The sequence below is a fragment of the Athene cunicularia genome, assembly GCF_003259725.1.
Source record: "Athene cunicularia isolate RWA chromosome 15 unlocalized genomic scaffold, athCun1 chr15_part1, whole genome shotgun sequence".
Taxonomy (NCBI): domain Eukaryota; kingdom Metazoa; phylum Chordata; class Aves; order Strigiformes; family Strigidae; genus Athene; species Athene cunicularia.
In genome coordinates, this window is record NW_020799121.1 from 10,067,704 (window position 1) to 10,086,405 (window position 18,702).

General features: G+C 34.6%; 1 protein-coding gene across 1 annotated transcript; it reads left to right on the top strand.

Moving 5' to 3' along the window:
• Positions 1-4,105: 4,105 nt before the first annotated feature.
• Positions 4,106-18,455, top strand: STX2 (syntaxin 2). The gene is made up of 11 exons (XM_026859960.1): positions 4,106-4,120; positions 6,309-6,380; positions 6,857-6,956; positions 8,398-8,472; positions 9,410-9,483; positions 9,674-9,782; positions 11,375-11,448; positions 11,560-11,697; positions 13,099-13,209; positions 14,511-14,638; positions 16,071-18,455. Exons 1-10 carry the CDS (start codon positions 4,106-4,108, stop codon positions 14,592-14,594), a joined length of 852 nt encoding a protein of 283 aa, XP_026715761.1. The 3' UTR covers positions 14,595-14,638; positions 16,071-18,455.
• Positions 18,456-18,702: the final 247 nt, after the last annotated feature.

Genomic DNA, 18,702 nt, shown 5'->3' on the forward strand with positions numbered 1-18,702 from the left:
CTTGGCGCTCCGCTGCGGGAGCCGCGGAGCCGCCGCCTCCCCGGGGGCAGGGAGGTCCCCGGCTGCCGCCCGTTGCCTTCCAGCTCCTTTCGCGGGGAGGGGGGCGGCTTCCTCCCGGGCGGCGCGTCGGGCCGGGCATCTGGCAGTAGAGCTCAAGCTTCGAGTTCTGTAGATCACCTTCCTCCTCGTCTCTAGCGTGTTTCAAATGTTAACCTTTTGAGGGGCAGATAAACTGGGTAATAATTTTGTTTTCGAGCTGCCCGTAGTATCGTGGGGTAGACTTAGCTGCTTGGGAGCTGTTTAACCAGTAGAGCTATCCGCAGATTTTATTTTCTGCGTGTTTACAAAATGGTAGTTGGTTGTGTTTATACGCTCTTTTCCTTTCCTTATTTGTGCTTTGGAAATAGTATCCTAAAAAAGAGGAGAGAGTTGGAAGGAGGTACCATCATGTCTGTCTTCAACAGGATACAGCTTGATGAAAATAAAAGGATATTTGACTTTTTTTTTGTTTGGTTTTCCTGGAAAGAAATGGGAGAACGTGCAGGAGTTCCTGTCATAGTTCTAGACTCCACATATATGTAGAAGTTGGCCATTGTTGAACTTCATGCAGGTCTGGGGCTCATTCATATCTTCTGGATCACAAAACACATTTTGGAAGCTCTGTCTCTCAAGTGATGGAATTACCAGTCTCTTTGTCTTCCTCTCTAAAAGGATGAATTGGCATCTGAAAAGTTTTCACATGATTACATTACAGTATCTTTACCAGGAAAGATGTTATGGAGTCATGCCAAAGAAATCTGTAATTTCTGTCAGGTATACATCTGCCCTTTCCCTATTCCTAACATGTCCAGGTTGTAGGAATACTTGCCAGTTTCCAGTGATTCTGCACGCTTCCCAGAAAGAGAAAGCAGCAAATGGTGATCTGAATTTGCTTTTTAACTTATCATCCTAAACATGTAGACTTCATTCTGACTGAGGGGAAGCAGCATTGTTCTGTCGTATGTTTTATTTAATAAAAATTAAAAAAAACAAACCAAACCCTAACCTCCCTGTTAGAGATTGTTAAAAGGTTTTAAAGCAACTGTACATAGGGGATTTTAAGCCAGTTTTAGTATTTGACAGCTGAAAACATTACTGTGCTGCAGCAAGATACTACTACTTTAACTGAAACATTACTGCAACGAGCTGCTACTTTAAACACAGTGGTCATATTGCTGAAGTGCTTCATATGTTCATCAACATAATTTTCACTGCCTGTAGAATTAACAAATAGCTTAGAGACTTGAAGTTTTCTTCTAACTAAAAGAAAATATTTAATCATCAAATGAAGGTGGATGTTATTGAAGATCCAGTCTGCATTTTATCACTTAAAAGCATGTAGTCGACCTGAAGTTTTGAAAAGTTGAATACCTGAGAGAGATGGCTTTTGTAAAACCTGGTATCTACAGGGAACTTGTGGAAGTAGCAACTTCCATCTTTCATCTTTATCTGAAATATTAGAGGAGCATGTTTTTGTGAACTGATTTTCATTTACCTAGTATAAACGCTTTGAACAGTGATCCTTGATCACACATGGATAAGACTGCTTTGAAAAGGAATACATAATCTGAAGAAAGAATGTATTAACACTTATTTGCTTATTTTCCAAACTGTTTTGGTTTGATTAGTCTAGTTCCATTGTATTTTATTTGGCTAAATCATTAATTGAAGAGTAGATCATATACACTGTGGTTTTTAAACAGGCCTGGGCCTGCAAAATCTTCACGAATAACTATGCCTGCCTCTTTCCTTTAAAGTAAGAATGTCATTGTGTATTACTTTGGTACCTTACACAATGTAACTTAGATATAAGTTCCATCCATCCTTTTTCCCCCAAAGACCCAATGTGGTACACAGGTAGTTTAAGAGATCCTTGTGCTTTAGCTAGTCTACGTTGACCTGTTTTAACTAAATACAGTTCCCTTTAGCAGAAATGTTGTGTCCTCATTTGTGTGTTCCTAGATTTTATTCAACAGCAAGCAAACTCTTTTGTCATTAAAAGTTGTAACTTTTTCCCAGATTTTCCTTCATTGTTATAAAGAGGGATAAATGTTTGTGGCCAGTTAACATAAAATTATCATAACTTTTGGATACTTTTGTTAATACACTGTATTTAGGTAGTTAAATACTGCTAAAATAGTTGCTGGAGAAAGAAATTATTGACGACATGCAGATCATACAGCCTTTAGATAATGTTGCTTCCTCTTATTTTCTAGCTAGAAAAAGTCTTGTAAAATAGATGCTTTTTCAGAAGATGGCAACCGTAATTGTATTTGTCCACTTTCAGGGGATCATTTTAATGTCATTTCTAAATTAGTCTAAGCAGACCAAAATTAATTTCTTTCAGCTGTTTGTTCAGTTGCATTAAAGGACAGTTGATCAAATCCCAGATTGGTTTTCGTTATTTTACTATTTTAATTATGTAGTTATTTTAATCTTACACAAATGAGTATAAGATTAAAAGCAGAATAAAGGTTCTCTCTGATCCAGTATGCTGTTTTGAGCAGTGGTTGACAGTAGATGCTTAGGGAAGGAAAACAGAGCAAGTACATAGCAATGATTGTGTAAAATATTCTCCCAGCCTTCAATGGTTTGCTGTTCACAGATACAAGTCCATCCTAAAATGACTTAAAAAGAGCTGTAGGATCTGTGTGCAGACACGCAGTTCAGCACATTTAGCTAGTGTCAGATATTAAAAACAGATGTTCTTTTAAAGGTCTATTAGTAGAACTCAGACTTTTTTGTTATTGTTGGTAAATCATTTAAGAAGGAGGTAAGATGGAAACCATCTCTGCTTAAGCATAATGTTTTAGGTCTCAAGTTTGAGGCGCATTGTTGGTATGGCTCAAACATTGCCATCTCATGTAGGCTGAAATGGGTGCAGAGCTAAGATCCGGGGGTTTTTATACTTGTGAATCATTTTATTCACATTTTAAGTACATGCTTTTTATATTTCTTTACTCTTGAGTGTTACTGAGGATATCTTAGACAAAAGTTACAGGCATCACCTTTGATAATATGTTTATATTTGATTGTAGATTTTTTTTTTTTTTAACAAGGACCTGTAACTTGAACAGAACTGCATTGATTCTTTTTGTAAACTTATTTCTTAGGCATTCACCTGATGCCCCTAAAACTGTTTAGGAATGAGTGAAGAACCACAGAGTCACAGAAGTTAAAATTGGTAGAACTGGGTGATACGGAAAAAAAAATGCAAAAAGAACTTTTGCAGAAAGAGGAAAACATTACTGAGCCATTTTTTTTTCCCCTGAGTTAACCTCTTACATTATTCTTTGTTCAAGCGTGGAATTTTCTGAAAATGAGCTGTATGTTTTCCATGTCATAACAGCATAAAGTAATTTTTTGTGTAGATGGTTACCATATGATGATTTTCTCGTTGTACAATAATGCTACTAAATGCATGTTAATGATTGACCTGCCAAAGCTGCCTGACAGATCTCCTTGGCCCTCTGTAAGCCCTTCTTGGCTACTCTGATATAAAAGAATTTCTGGAAACACTGATGCCATAAGGAGAAACTGGAACACTCTGTAACCCGCTCCGTGGGTTGATTCATTGGGATAATGGGGGTCAGTTATTATCCTTGCAGCCTGCCAGAGGAATGCATGTGACCTGGACTGAGAAATAACTAACCTTGAATGGAGTTTCAGGGGCAAGTAATAGTTATGAGTTTAGGTCAAAAGCTGTTTTCAGTTTCAAAGGTCAATAATTAATTTGGTATGATCTCAAACCAGCCGTATTTCTGTAATTCTCTAAGGTATGGCAAGTGTCAGAAGTTTCATAAAACCATCAGGATAGCTCCTGCTTGGAGCCGAGAAATGATATTGTCTGAATATCTGGATTGAGCCATATAAACCAACTTCTGAGGAAACTTGATATACTTGATAAGTCTGTGAATGGTTGTGGAGTTCTATGGCCCAGACTTTCAGTCCTAAGGTCAAGCTATGAGCTGCAAATAGACTCCATTAGATTGCTCTTGACATTAAACTTTTTATCTTTTTTTGTGATACTGCTTGTACTGGGGAGGTCAGGTCTAGGACAAACAATATGTTTCTGTTAAAGGTGAGTTCTTGGTTGAATTGTGTGCTTGTCAAAAGAGGGTGCATCACTTAAGCTGAAGAGAGTTGGCAAATGAGCTGTATTTTAGGTAAGTGATGGTTTAAGAATGTAGAGAGCAGAGGTTAACAAGTCATCAGGTGTCTCAAGTGCTGATGTTCAAAGTAGGCTGTCCATAAGTCCTTCAAAACATAGCAGGCAGCAGATTAATCTGTGGAGGGTGTCACTGTAACCAGATGTGAAAGTGGAATGAGCTCGGAACTGACTGCGGGGTGGGTAACCCTGGTTGCTTTCTTCCAGCCCAGCATCCACAAACAGGACTTCCCAGTAAGGTTTTTCTATCTTTCCTTTGTTTTAAGATTCACCCAGTGAATCTTCAATGTTTTACTAAGACTTTCTGACCAAACTAAGAGCTGACATGCTGAATTTCTTAGCTTATAACTTTCATTATTTTTAGTTCAATTAACCAAATATAGAATGTGGTTATCAACAAGTAGGAAAATTATTTTTTACTCAGTAAATAGAAGCAGTGTTCTCTTACATAGATAATGAAATAAAATGTCTTCACAGTGTAGCCCATTCTTAAATATTAACTTATAACTGGTAGCTCTGTAGTACTGCAGTCTCTGGGGTAGGTAAAAGTTGGATGACTTTATTTGGGCACAGACTTCCTCACTTATTTGTATTAAGCAAGACTGCTAATTGATTACAATGCCTAAGGACATATTATTTAATATTCAGTTCTAGCAATCATCTCTGCCAAATGAGTTACTATAAAAACTATGACACACAGCACTATGAGTGATTGGAGGGTGGTCCAGGAGAGCACTAACATCCAAATTCCTGTGTTTTAGGGGGCATTATGGTTTCCTCTGAGCATAAAACCCAGATGATTTCTGACAAATGTATTGTCATGAGGCTTTATGCATTCCCTGGGTCTGCAGGAAAGGAACTCTTAAAGTAATAACTCTCCTTGAAGATTTGAGGCACTCTTAAATTTTGATGCATAGATCTTCACTGAGTATAGCCTTCTTTATTAGATAATAGCAGTGTTCAACATTGGATTAAACTGCAGAACTGTCATGCAAATAATATGCATCTGATCTAATTTAATAAAACCAGAAATAAAGGGCTTATTGGGTAAAAGGATCAGGGTTTAGGAGTAGAAAGTGGGTGTTTGAAGATCAAAGGCAGAGACATTTGTAGAGAAAAAGGAGTCTTGGACATGAAAATCCCTTAATGATACCCATCTTGTAGGTTTGGGGTTTTTTTAACAGATAACCCATTGACTGTATGGTAGAATAATATTTAAAAAAAAATTTTGATTCAATGCCATTCAAACAGTCTGTGTTGTACAGAGTTAACTAGAGAACATGGAAGCTGGAACTCTTTGCCTTTATATGATACATGTTAATTCTCTTGTTTCCTTTGATAAAATTTGAATCTCAGTTACTGTCAAAGGTCCATATATTCTGCTGGGCAGGCTCAAGGGTTAGGGAAGTGTGACTCAGAGTGTACTGGGCTGTGTGCCCTGGAGATTTGTGAGAGCCTGTCAACTTGAGCTTCTGCCTCCTTGGCTGCTTTTCGAAAGGTTTATCAGTTATGTAATGCATGTATAGTTTAGTGTAGCATAATTACGTCTAAATTGGAGTGGAATGGCAGCCTTGAAAACACCCAAGGGCAAAACTAGTAAGCAGATGTTGATAGCTTTTTGTTCTAGCTTTCATTAGATGTTTAGTTTATTACATCACAAGACAGACATCAGAACCACTCAGTATTTCTTTTGAGAGGGTTTGATTTAGTGTCTCAGTAAACTGAATATTATTTTCAGTTCATACGGGACTCCCTGTGGAAGTATCTTTACGCTGTAAAAGAACATTTATATGCCATATTGTATTTTAATAATTTTTATGAGAAGTGATGAAAACTGACATCGCTTACAGATTGGTTCAGTCCTGAAGTTGCTTACAGAGGAGTACATGCCTTAGCATTCACAACTTGATGGTAGTCAGGTGACTTACTTTGACCTTCCTGCTTATTTATTTTTAGATTGTAGTCATGAGAAAACTTACTTTTTTACTTTGCAGACTATTGACAAAAATGTGTGTGCAGTAGAAATGTGGAAGCAGTCATAGTTGTTTCAGAACAGTACCCTGAGTTTTATTTCATACATCTCTTTTGTTGTCTTTTACAGTGTAAAGGAAATGAAGATGGGGAGACAGTTATTGTTGAAAAAGACCATTTTATGGATGACTTTTTCCAACAGGTAAAGTTAGAGTTTTCACTGTGCATTAAAGGCTTACAGTTTTCTCTCTGTGCCTTTTATTTTATATAAATAGGTTTAAGAATTCATCTACACACACACCCCCCAATATGCTTTGTAATGGTATGCCAAATCAAATATTGGTAACACTTTCGCTTGTTTATTGCAGTGTCTTTTCTGTCTTTACTGCATTTAACTCTGTCAGGGAATTTGCTTATAGAATTTTAAAATTTTTTTATTAAGAATAGTAGCACTTAAGGTTTTGGCCATACAGAATATATTTGCTGTTAAGAATACCATCTTTTTCTTTAAAAAAAAAAGAGTGCAAGCTGTTTAAATGTCAACAATTCTGCTGGGATTTCTGTCAGATACTTAAAAATGTTAGAATAAAAAAATCTTTGACAATAAGTATTTCAATTTCTTAAATCTTTTCCCTGGATTATTCTAGTGTTTTTGTTGCAATATTTTTGCTCTTCTAGGTTGAGGAACTTAGAAATAATATAGCAAAAATAGCACAAAATGTGGAAGAAGTGAAGAAGCAGCACAGCATTATCTTGTCAGCACCAAATCCTGAGGGAAGTGAGTATCACCTTTTTTAGATTTCGGATATGTGTGGCTAGATATGCTGAAATAAATTATTTTGTTTGTGTTAGCTATCAATAGGCATAGAACTTCAGGTGTTCAGAATGCAAACTGTAAAACGATTTATAGAATAATTCCATTTTTAATATTTACATTTGCTTAATTTTACCTTTTTAAGTCTCAATTGAATAAAAACATTTTTAGAATATTTGTGGCATCGTTTAGACCAAAACTCAGTTTAATACGGTATCTTGAATTTGATTGTGTCTTCAGAAAGTTAGAGGCTACTTGCATTTCTCTTAATTTGTGGAAATATTGAAGTTGTCAACTGAAGCTCATGTGGCAGAGCCATCAGATCCTCTCGAACACTGCAGCCAGCTGCTTCAGGAGGAGTAAGAGTTCCATGCTGGAGCTCTTATTTTAAGAGGCTGTAACCTCAAAGCTGAAAATGAAGATGTGCTTTCTGAAAAGAGAACTCAAAGGTTCAGGAAACTTTCCCAGAAACATGGAACCTTCTTTGTTCTTAACACTTCTTAATTCAAGGCATGCCTGGGTTTGTGGGCAGGGTTTAAAGAAAAGGGAAGAAAAGATGCCGAGATGTTTTTGTGGGAAGTTGTAACACTAGTTTAACATTGATCATCTTGTTGGTGAAAACTGAACTTCAGATGTTAGTTTTTCTTTTGCCTCTATTCTCTTTGCTTATGGATGGGCATATGGATGGGCAAATGATTTTGCAGACTGCTTTTTGTCTTAATCACATACAGTCAGTGGATATCGGGTTTATTAAGGTTCATCTGAATGTTTAAAATCAGTGGTCTCAGCTAATTTATCAGCTTGTGTTTATGCTAAAATTGTGCTCAATAATACATCTGAATTCTGTAGGAACATGACATTGCTTGTAAGTAAAGTATGTTCTTGTGAATCTAGTTTCTTCAGTAAACCCAGTAACAGAGATCTGGCTTAGTTCTTCATTAATACTCTGTATTCTTCAAAAAATATAAGTAGTGCATGGTATAGCTATGTTAATAAGGGTAAAATCAATGAGTCCATGGTAAACAACAGAACTTTAAAAAATGAGATTAATCAGTACTTTCACTTCATAGATTTTGGTGAACTTCCATTTTGATCAGCAAATTAATATTACTGTGGAAGTATTACATTAAGAAAAAAGTGGAGTATTTTGTTACCTGGTTTAGTTAGTGATTTGGTAATAACATTCCCCAGTGCAAGGTCCTGTCGTAAGAAGCAGGAATTAGTATGCTGTTATAAAACTCATACTTAAAAATGTGTAGTAATTAAATATGCATACTTAAAAGTAGTGTAGTAAACTTCCTTCCTGCATCGTTGTACTGAATACAGTTATGAGATTGCAAGGTAGAGTTGTTGATGGTTGCTGGCTTGCTATTATCAATCATTTTAAAAATTATTTTTTTGAAAGGAACAAAGGAAGAACTTGAAGAATTAAATGAGGAGATAAAGAAGATTGCTAATAAAATCCGAGCCAGGTTAAAGGGTAAGTTGTGAGGAGAAATAAAACTACCGTTGCTTGTAATGATTCAGGATGGTAAGTGCGTTACAAACTTAATGCACTGCAGCTGAACTTCTAAACTTTAAAAGCTGCATCATGTATGCATAAATTGCTGCACAGCTCTTTTAAAAAAGGGGGAAAAAAAAAAGAGAGGGAGAACACCACCTCCCTGCCAACTAATTTACAGCCCATGTCAGTAACACTATCGTTCTCTAATTTATTCCTCCTTGGCAAACTTCACTATCAATAAATACCAGGTCTCAGCACAGCCTAGTTTGTGGAAAAGTACAAAAAGCTTGCTTGGTTTCAGAAATAATCTAGAAAACTACAATGCAAAGTAATTCCTCTGTGTAGAAGTGTATTCTGCAACTGAAATGCTGGGTTATGGTCATGATGTTTTGGAAGAAGATTAATTTTAACTGCAAAAATACAGTCTCTGTTCCATAAATATCTCTAGGGCACTTAATGTATTTTCAATTCAGACTCGCTAATTTCGCTGTGGTTTTCCCCTTTGAGTATGTCTTAGCATAGGTTTTAAAATATATTGAGTGTTTTAATGTTACTGTTACTATATGCTTTTATACTTCCATAAATACCAGGGTATGGTTTATTGTTTAAACTGTAAGAGCAGCCCATTTGGTTGTACCTTTTGAAATTTTTCCAGAGTAATAGACAGTATTATGACTGTTAAGAGGATTGGAGTCGTTACGTTGTTTTAAGATCTGTACCAGTTCTCAAAATTATTTGAAATTTATATGGATATCTCACTGCCACCCCATCCTCCCTCTGAAATATTAAACATGTTAATGATGACCTTGTACAGGAAAAAAGTAATAATTTGCAGTATTTAGAAAGTAACTAAGCTACATTATTAAATAATTATAATAAGTGTTGACTCATAATATTCTTGTATTTGTCTTAGCTATTGAACAAAGCTTTGATCAGGGTGAAAATGCTAATCGGACATCAGTGGACCTGAGGATAAGAAAAACACAGGTATGATCACTTAAACTAAAAGGATTCTAGTAAATCAGAGAATAAGATTCACTTTTCTGAAATAGTTTCAGAACTTCATGTTCTGTTTTGTTGGAATGTAAATACCACTTTCAGTTGTTGTGCAGTAGTGTTTGCTTTATCAAAGAAAATAAACGTTTTTGTTCCACATTTTTAACTCCTTGAAAAACAGCACTCTGTATTAGCTCACAAGTTTGTGGAGGTCATGACGGAATACAACGAGACTCAAACTCTTTTTCGAGAACGCAGCAAAGGTCGGATACAGAGACAATTAGAGATAAGTAAGTGACCTGAACACCATTTTTAAAAAGATGAATTGTGTTGTGAGTACCTCCCTTGTTTCTTATTACATCATACACCTTGGACATCTCGAAGCATGTGAGGGAAAAGAAACATTTTTATCATATGGCATAAACTCTGATACTGCTCTTCAGAACAGCTATAAAGAAAATAGAACTCAATCATTTGTTTTATTTTGAAAATTATTAATGAAATTATCTTTTTCCTTTGTTTCATTTATTTCCAATGTTGCAACTTCAATTTAAACAACTAAGAAAAGCTGCATTCTGAAGATAGCAGGTCTTATTAAATGTACTAAACAGCATCACTTTTAATGCTATGCTATTTTTGTCAATAAAAATATTTGTTAAATTCAGCTGACATAGATATCATGGCAGCACTGATTTTAATAATTTATTGACTCACATTTGATTTGTTTCATCATTAAGTATTACAATGAGTATTCAGAAAGATACCTGACCCTACTCTGAACTACAGCATCTACCTCAGAAGGTGGTAAAAAATGTCCATAACATCTTGTACCTAAAATTAGTCTTTTTTAATATCTCCTGCAAAAGCAAATACATACGTTGCCGATATAGGAAATGCAAACAGAGGAGTTGGCAAATTGTAAGAAGACTTTGCTTTTGCTGTGCTTCTCAAAACTGTCACTAGCCTCTCGTGCTAGTGGTTCAATTCAGCATTTCAGTAAAGATTACTGGGTAAATTTAAATTTTTATTTAGCTGTGCGTTTGAGAGGAGGGACTTTGGTAAACTCAGGACATGATTCTTACAGGTTAATGTTGTTATGACCCAAGTAGAGCCCTCAGGTTTTCCTCGGCACTAAAAACTTTAAAGCAGGAGGTTTTGCAGTATTCTTGGGTATTAACATCAGAAAGTAATACTCTGCCTGTAACTTTCATTTGATAGGACAGAATTATATATTATCACAGATGTTCAACTTAATTTACATGGGAAGAACAGGGATTTGATATGTAATTTTTAAAACTGTACAATACAAATCACTTGCATGTGTTGTGTATTCAGTTTGCTTAAACACGCAATAATAAACTACATCAATTATTAGATGTATTATGAGAAGTAGAAGTGAAGGTATGATATGGGTAATCATCTTCTCTATATACTTAATCCTGTGTTGGTAAAATCAAATCAAATGTGACATGATTGAATAGGTAAATATGGAATGTAATATAATTACTCTGTATCTCAAGTTCTTCCTTCTGAAGAGCACTTGCCCTAACAAGGTCTGTATGTACATTGTAAATGTTTCTGATCCAACTCTTCAATTTGACCAAAAAACCACCCCCAAAATTAAAAAAAAAAAATCCTAACCCACCAACCAGGAATTCATTGTAGTTTTGGATCTATGTTTGTTTTCTGCCTATTGCATGATATTTTCAGTTTTTATTAATATGCAAAATGGCACTTGTTAATGGCTAAACGCTGCAGTGTTTTATCCTGAAAAATGCTCAATACAAGAGTTTTCTTTGAATCGTCATCCTTCTGGTAAGGTAAGATTTTGTTTGATGAATAATAAGTGATGTTATGTGAAGTACTGTTGTTTTTATCCTAGCTGGAAAGACCACCACTGACGAGGAACTGGAAGAAATGTTAGAGAGCGGTAATCCTTCAATTTTCACTTCTGATGTATGTATTTCTGGTCCAGTTATGTGTCTCTTCTATTCTGCTGCATCTGCTATTTAGAAATCTGTCAGTGCATACTTATTTTTGTCCTTATCTTTTTCTGTTCTCCCAAAGATTATATCAGACTCTCAAATAACTAGGCAGGCTCTGAATGAAATTGAGTCGCGTCACAAGGATATTATGAAACTGGAATCGAGCATACGGGAGCTACATGAAATGTTTATGGACATGGCAATGTTTGTTGAGACTCAGGTAAATGAACCAATTCAAACACATTTACGTAAGTGAGATATTTTTTTTTCCCCAGTCTTCCTCTTTGAAATATGCAGAAACAGTTGCTTACGTTCAGATAATACAGACGTCATGTTTTTTGACCGTGATTAGAATATATGAAAGTTAATCACTAAAGGGTTTTTTGTTTTGTTTTAGACAAATGTGCAATCTAGATATACTCAGTATATGCTACAAATAACTAAGCGTAGACTTTCTTTTCAGTCAGTATACTTAGTATTTTCTTCAGCATGCTTACATTGCAGTATGCTTGAGCATTTTGTGCATGTTTAAGAACAATCCTCTTCTGGAATGTTGACGAATACCTTAGGAATTTAGGATTCTTACAGACACTGTAAAAGACTACTTTGCAGTAATACGTGCATTAGCAAGGATGTATGCAACTTGCACAGACTACAATGTTATGATTACTTTATAACATGAATGTAAAGGGATAGAGAAGTCATTCAAGTTGTCTCTTATAGTCAAGCTTTGTCTTGACATGTATGTAAATTTGTTCTATTTGTAGTCTTCACCAATTATCTAACAAAAATATTTTGAACTTCTGTTCTTAAAAAATTTTTTGACATATGGGAAAATGAAAAGAATAATTTTCAGGAGAGAAATTTACCTGAAAAGGACTATTTTCCTTTTATTGGGTTTTGTTCTAGAAGTCCTGTGTTGCTTTGATATTAAATATATAGCCAAGGCAAATTGGTAGTAGTTTTCTGTTGAACTAGAAATGAACAAAAGTTACTTGTATCATTCTTTAATGCTTTGCTGTTTACTGCTGCTGATTATTTCTTCTGATGGACAGAAACACAGGTAATAGATTTACTGTAATTTTTCACCAATCCTTCATTTCATTACCAAATTTCATTCATCATAGTTAATTTGAATTTTTTTATGTATTGACGTTCTAAACCCTAGTTCTGAGGAATTTTTGAAGTTCCTATTATATGTGTGTGTTTTCTTAGATAACTGTTGAACCTTGTGTCAAAACAGTCAATAGCTATTCCTGCTTCCGGGCATGTCAGAGGATGCTGATCTCTTTAGTATGTCAGTTTTAGTTTTGGCTGTTAAAACATACCTCATGTTCAAAGGTATGTTTTCAGGTGTTCAGTATTTGTTCCTGCAAAAGGGAAATATATGCCTGCCCTGCCCATGAATGTACCTTGTTTGGTTAGAACTTTGAGCCCTTGTTTCTCATTCCCTTTTTTCCTTTACACATCAAAGCAGAAAAATTGTCAGCCACTAATATGTACATTATTCACTTGTTTAAAACAATCGTTGATGTTCTATAGCCTTTCTTCTCTTTAGTTCATTAAACAAGGATCCATGGATCACAATAATAAAATTTCTTTTTCAAAATTTCATTTTAAGGGTGAAATGATCAACAACATAGAGAAGAATGTGATGAATGCATCAGATTACGTGGAACATGCAAAAGAAGAGACAAAAAAGGCAGTTAAATATCAAAGTAAAGCACGAAGGGTATGCTATCTTTCAGTAATTGTACTGGTCAGTGTATTAACATAGCGAAGTATGAAGCGATCTTCAACTTCAGTTGTGGTGTTGTTATTATTTCTACCTTGAAGGCTTAAATATACATGCATTGTACTTTTTTTGTAGTTGTGATATTTGAATTAGATTAGAAAATGTTGTTATAAATTCGTGTATGACAGAGGAAGATTTACCAAAGGATTTTGCAAGCAAAATCTCATAATCCATAAGAAATCAGAGCACTTCCAATGTGAATTTATCTGTGGTGGTTCATATTAAAAATTGGTATTACCAGTAGAGGATAGAAACTTCTACAAAAATGGCTAAGCAGTTTATTCACAGCTAAGGCTATGTTCACAATTTTCCCCTTAAAAAGCTGTCTTTACAAGAGTGTAAAAATTCCAAAAGAAGAATTAATATATTATGCTAGTACATCAATTCTAAGGTGATTCTTATCAACTACCATGATCATTATTCAGACTCTAAATAAGCTTAATGGGTTTTGGATCTTTTTAACTGGTGAACTTAGCTGGATTTATAGCCATAACATCATCATGTTAGCAGGAAAAAAAAATCGTTTCGCTGAAGCAGGCTTACTTTCTTAGAATTTCATCTGTAATTATTCTTTTTACAGATAACCACTTTTGTAAAAGTATTAGGGGGATCTTCCTTCTGGAAAGGGTGTAATGCTAAACCATGACACTCAATTTTATGGAGGAATTGAGTTCAAAGTAATGTTCAGGCATTTTCCATTGGCATGGAAACGTGTTTCAATATCTTTCTTCCCATCAGAAAGCCAAAGAATGTATTCTGAAATCAAACTACTAAGTATTTTATTTTTATATTTTGTGGCTTTATGATTATGGAGTGAATGAAGTGTTCCTCTGACATGATGATTTCCTCTTTGGAGATGCTGAACAATTTTGTGAGGCTTTTTATGGCTTGTTGGATTTGGGGGAATAATGCATCTTTAGATAGATAGATATCTACATATAGATATCAGGCCTGTTACATTTAAAAAAGCATTTAAGTGTCAAAAGAGCCCACTTAATGTGTATCTTATTCATCTTTGATAGCTATATAGGTATTAATCACACCAATTTCCTGTATAGACTATTTAAAAATGTCTATTCTTATGCATGCAAGAATATACAGATAAATTTATCTCAATTTGGGAATACTGCAGGCTTTAAAAACATGTGGATCCAAAAGATTACTGTTTTAAAAACTGGAAATAAATGCAAGTCTTAATGTGCTTAATATTAAAATAATGATACCTTGTTTTTTGACAGAAAATGTGGATAATTATCATTGTGTCATTGATGTTGATTGCCGTAATTGGTCTAATTATTGGTTTGACTGTTGGTATTCGGTGATGCTTGGATAACCTCAGCATGCATGACTTCCTGCCAGTGTGGCAGTAAGTAACTAATCAACTAATTTTGCTCTTGTTTTGCTCTGTTAACTTGTATTGTTCCACTAACCCTTAATATCTGTACCGTTAGTATTGGGGGGTAGTCTAGAGATGCATTGGTGGATATCTCTCTCTCTCTGCATACTGCAGAAGTGCTATGCATGTGGATTTTAAAAACTGACCTCTAGTGGTAACCTGCTAAATTTACAGACTGCAATTGCTACATAAGACTTGTAAACACAGAAGGAAATGAGACAAAAAAATTCATTTATTGTCTCGCAGTCCTTTGGAATATTTTATATCGAAAGTTCACATCAGCAAAAAATCTGCTCTAATATATTGAATACTAGTTACACTTGGAACTTTATCAAATGGGGTTTTCTATGCTTTTAAGTAGACTTTTCATAAAAGTAGATGTCTACAGCCATGAAGTTGGCTGTTATGCCTTGCAGAACATCCTAAAAATTCTTACTTCAAAGCTGTTTGTTAACACTAGACTAAATGGAACAGTGGGAAATAACAATGTGTTTGTTAAAAGGTCTGCAAAGATTCCAGCTGGAATTTTAGGACATAAATTTCAGATTTCTTTCAGTCTTTGGATTTTTCCTGTACTAATCTACTTTTCCTGGCAAGAACACCTAGCCAGGCTAAGTAGAAAATTAGCAGTTTACTCTTCTGAGTCTAGAAACTCAACTTTTTACACGTAGTATCTTCAAACTGTAGATGAAGCACGATGAGTAGTATGTCATTTCAGACAACTAGTCAAGAATTCAGTTTTCTGTACTAATCGTCTTTTAATATCAAAATTTTTAGTGTCAGTATTAGTTTCTTCTCAGCTTTGCTTTACAGGCAGATAACAGGATTTACTCTATTATTGCTTATAGTCAGAAATACCTGACCGAATGTCAGACCTTGCATTTACCTAGAACCATCTCTTTTTTTTTTTTCTTTCCATTGCAACTCTTCTGAGCTATTACCTACTTTTTTTTTTTTTTAATTTCATAAAGTGTAATTTTTATTGAATTCCAGTAAGTGTGCAGTTGTAAAGGTTTGAGCAGGCTACAAATATTTATCCAGGGAGGGTTGCAGTAAGCAGTGTTACTGTACTTAGGCTTGATCTTGATAAGTAAATGTTCGCTATTATGTGTGTTTCTGTATGTAATGGTATTCACAGAAGTTGGGTGTGAGTAATAACAATTATTCTGTAAAGCAAAATACAGTCATGTTACACAGATAGCTCTGTCTTGTGACTATGGTTACATGTATGTTAGAAAAGCAAGACTAACAATAGGAAATCATAGCAGTAAGTATTCTCTAGAAAGAAAATCCAAACAGTCAGATTAGGTATCAATATTTATTTTTTGTGGCTCTGCATGTATTGAAACAGTTCTCTATCTGACAGGGTATTTCAATCTCAACTTTTCTCTCTTTCTTGCAGAAATTGATGTTCATAATTATATGTGTAACTGTATTGCTTCTGATACTTGGAATTATCCTAGCAACAACACTATCATAGCAAGCACCTTCCAAGAGTTACAAACCTTCAGAAACTCCAACATACATCTTCAGTAAAAAGAAACTTTTTTTAATGAATGATGTTCCATGATGATGATGACCTGTCACTAATGGTTAAAAATGAAAACAAAATCACTCTTAATGTTTACTCATAAATGAAGATCAGAATGTATTGGGATATGTATGGATTTTCATCATAAACTATACATTTGTAAGACTGAAACTTGCTCTTAATTGTTTTGAACTAAAGTGACTTAGGATTTTTTTTTTCATATCTCAGTGTTACAAACAATTTACACAGGGAGTTGAGAGACTATTGAGTTTTGACTGTTTGGCTTTTTTTCTATTGCTAATATAATTCTACTCACAAATTTTAGTACCTTACCAGTGCTGCTTTTGTTAGCACTCTCATGAACACTTCTGAGATGTAGCCTTGTCTTTAAGTGTATTAATTATTTAGTCACCTTAACCTATCTTAAGCTTTATACTTAAAAATTTTTTCTCCAACAAGTGCTAAAACATTTATCCTGAAAAGACTACTTACTTAACTGCCTATTTCATGACACTTGAGAAGGAAAAAAAAAAGCTTTTTTTTTACTTCCAGATTTTTTTTTCCTTTCAGTGTGACTGAGGTTAATTGCTTTAAATATTTCCTTGCCTTTATAATAAAATGTTAGCTGCAACATTTCTGGTAAAAGAATGCAGTAATGAAGCACACTGAATTTGAACTTGAGCCCGTAATTTTACAAATAATTCTTATGCAAGGGAAACTGATCCATCAGTTTAGTCTTATTGTTCATGTGATATGACAAAAATCACACTTTCTTTATAAAGCCAAGTTAAGATTTCAAATTCAAAAGCTTGCTAATGTTGAGGTGTGAATATAGCACATAGGGAGAAACTCCCTCAGAAAAGTCTAAAACGTAATAGAAACTAAGACACTGATTTGTTATTAAATTTGTGTTATATAACATATATGAAGTGTTTTAGTGTATACATACCTGTTGTAACGCTAGCTTGCAAGACTTTGAAAGCTTGAAAGACTTCAAATGTAACCAAATAACTGCATTTAATTTTACAGGTTATTTTTATATTGTGTGAGTAAAGTATTTGTAATTTGAATTTTTTACTTATTGTTTAAGGATATCCATGTAGATATGTAGATATATTTACACTGTAAGAGAATTAGAGAAAAGTGTAATGTGTGCCTTTTTAAACTGTCTAAACTACACTTGTCAGTGTTTCCAAATATTCAACTATTATGTTAACTGCAGTAACTCAGTCCTAAAAGGTTAGAATCCTTAAACTTATTATGTTTTGTTGAAAGTGTTTGAGATCAAAGTTACTCAGTAAACTATAATTCAGTCTGACTTAATGAAATTCAGCAAAGTTTACAATTTATATTGTATGTATGAATATTCCTGCTTTGCTGTCCAAATATACTGTGAATGTGCTGGAGCTGTTCAGATGTCAAACATGTTTTAAAAAGGAAAAAAATACTATTTTTGGTCTCTTTGCAAGTTAGCCATAAAGAAGTCACTTGAAAAATTCTGGCTTCGTTATTAAACAAATTTGTTTACCTCTTAAGTCCAGAACACTCACTGATGTTTGAGGAAGTTTACATGCAAAGTAAGGAAAAATTGGTTGCCTTATGTATTTTACCTAGAATGAGTACTTTTTATTCTATAGTTTTCCAGATTTTTATCAGTAAATATTATTTATACAGCTACACAAAATAGATTGTGGGGAGAAAAATAAGTTCTGCTGCTTAACAGCTGGTTACCTAATGACCCCCAAAATACCATCATGTTGTATTTTTTTTTAATTATAATGCAATAATTTGCCCATCAAGACCATAAATTTGAATAGGCCACTCCATACTTTTTACTTGTTATATAGCTGCCTCAATGAGTTTGTTTTAATACAAAACAAAACTTGTTTTTCACATGAACTTCTGTTAATATTGGAGGGGAGTAAATCTCTAACCTATGCACTAATAAATTTATCTAAGCAAGTATCTTGTGGCTGGTTTTATATTCATGATGTTATTGTGACCTCTGTGAATATTTCCAGTGAGTGTTTGAATAAGGCTGCTATGGTTTTGCAATGACGTATGTCAAACAACTGACACCTGTGCCTTGGAGTAAAGGTAGCGTATTTTCTGAAACATTCTACCAAAAAATGTGTAGAGATCAAAGCAAGTGTAGAGATAATTATGAAGACATGAATAGGATTTATGAATTTAAGCTATTCCCAGGGAACTTTGCTTTAATATTAAACTTGAAAAATATGGGAATTATTTATTTGAATAAAGCTATTCATATATTCTCAAAAATTCCTCATAAAAGTGCATCTTTCACTGTGTGGAATTAAAGGAACTTCCTCTTGCCTGCCTACCCCAGAACTGGCCGTTCTGGCAGGGTTCTGCTGTACAGGTGCTAACTGGAGTTTAGGTTGCCACTCTGCTGGCTGGCCCTGGGTGCTGTTCTCCAGGTGGTGACACCAGAGGGATGGGAGGTGGGAAGGAACAGCTGCACCTGCACCGGGCAGCACAG

Bases quoted from the DNA above. Each gene is read 5' to 3' on its own strand.
- STX2 (XM_026859960.1), top strand. The intron at 6,957-8,397 runs GTGAGTATCACC...TTTTTTTGAAAG, and splicing joins AGCACCAAATCCTGAGGGAA to GAACAAAGGAAGAACTTGAA. The intron at 11,698-13,098 runs GTAAATGAACCA...TTTCATTTTAAG, and splicing joins CAATGTTTGTTGAGACTCAG to GGTGAAATGATCAACAACAT.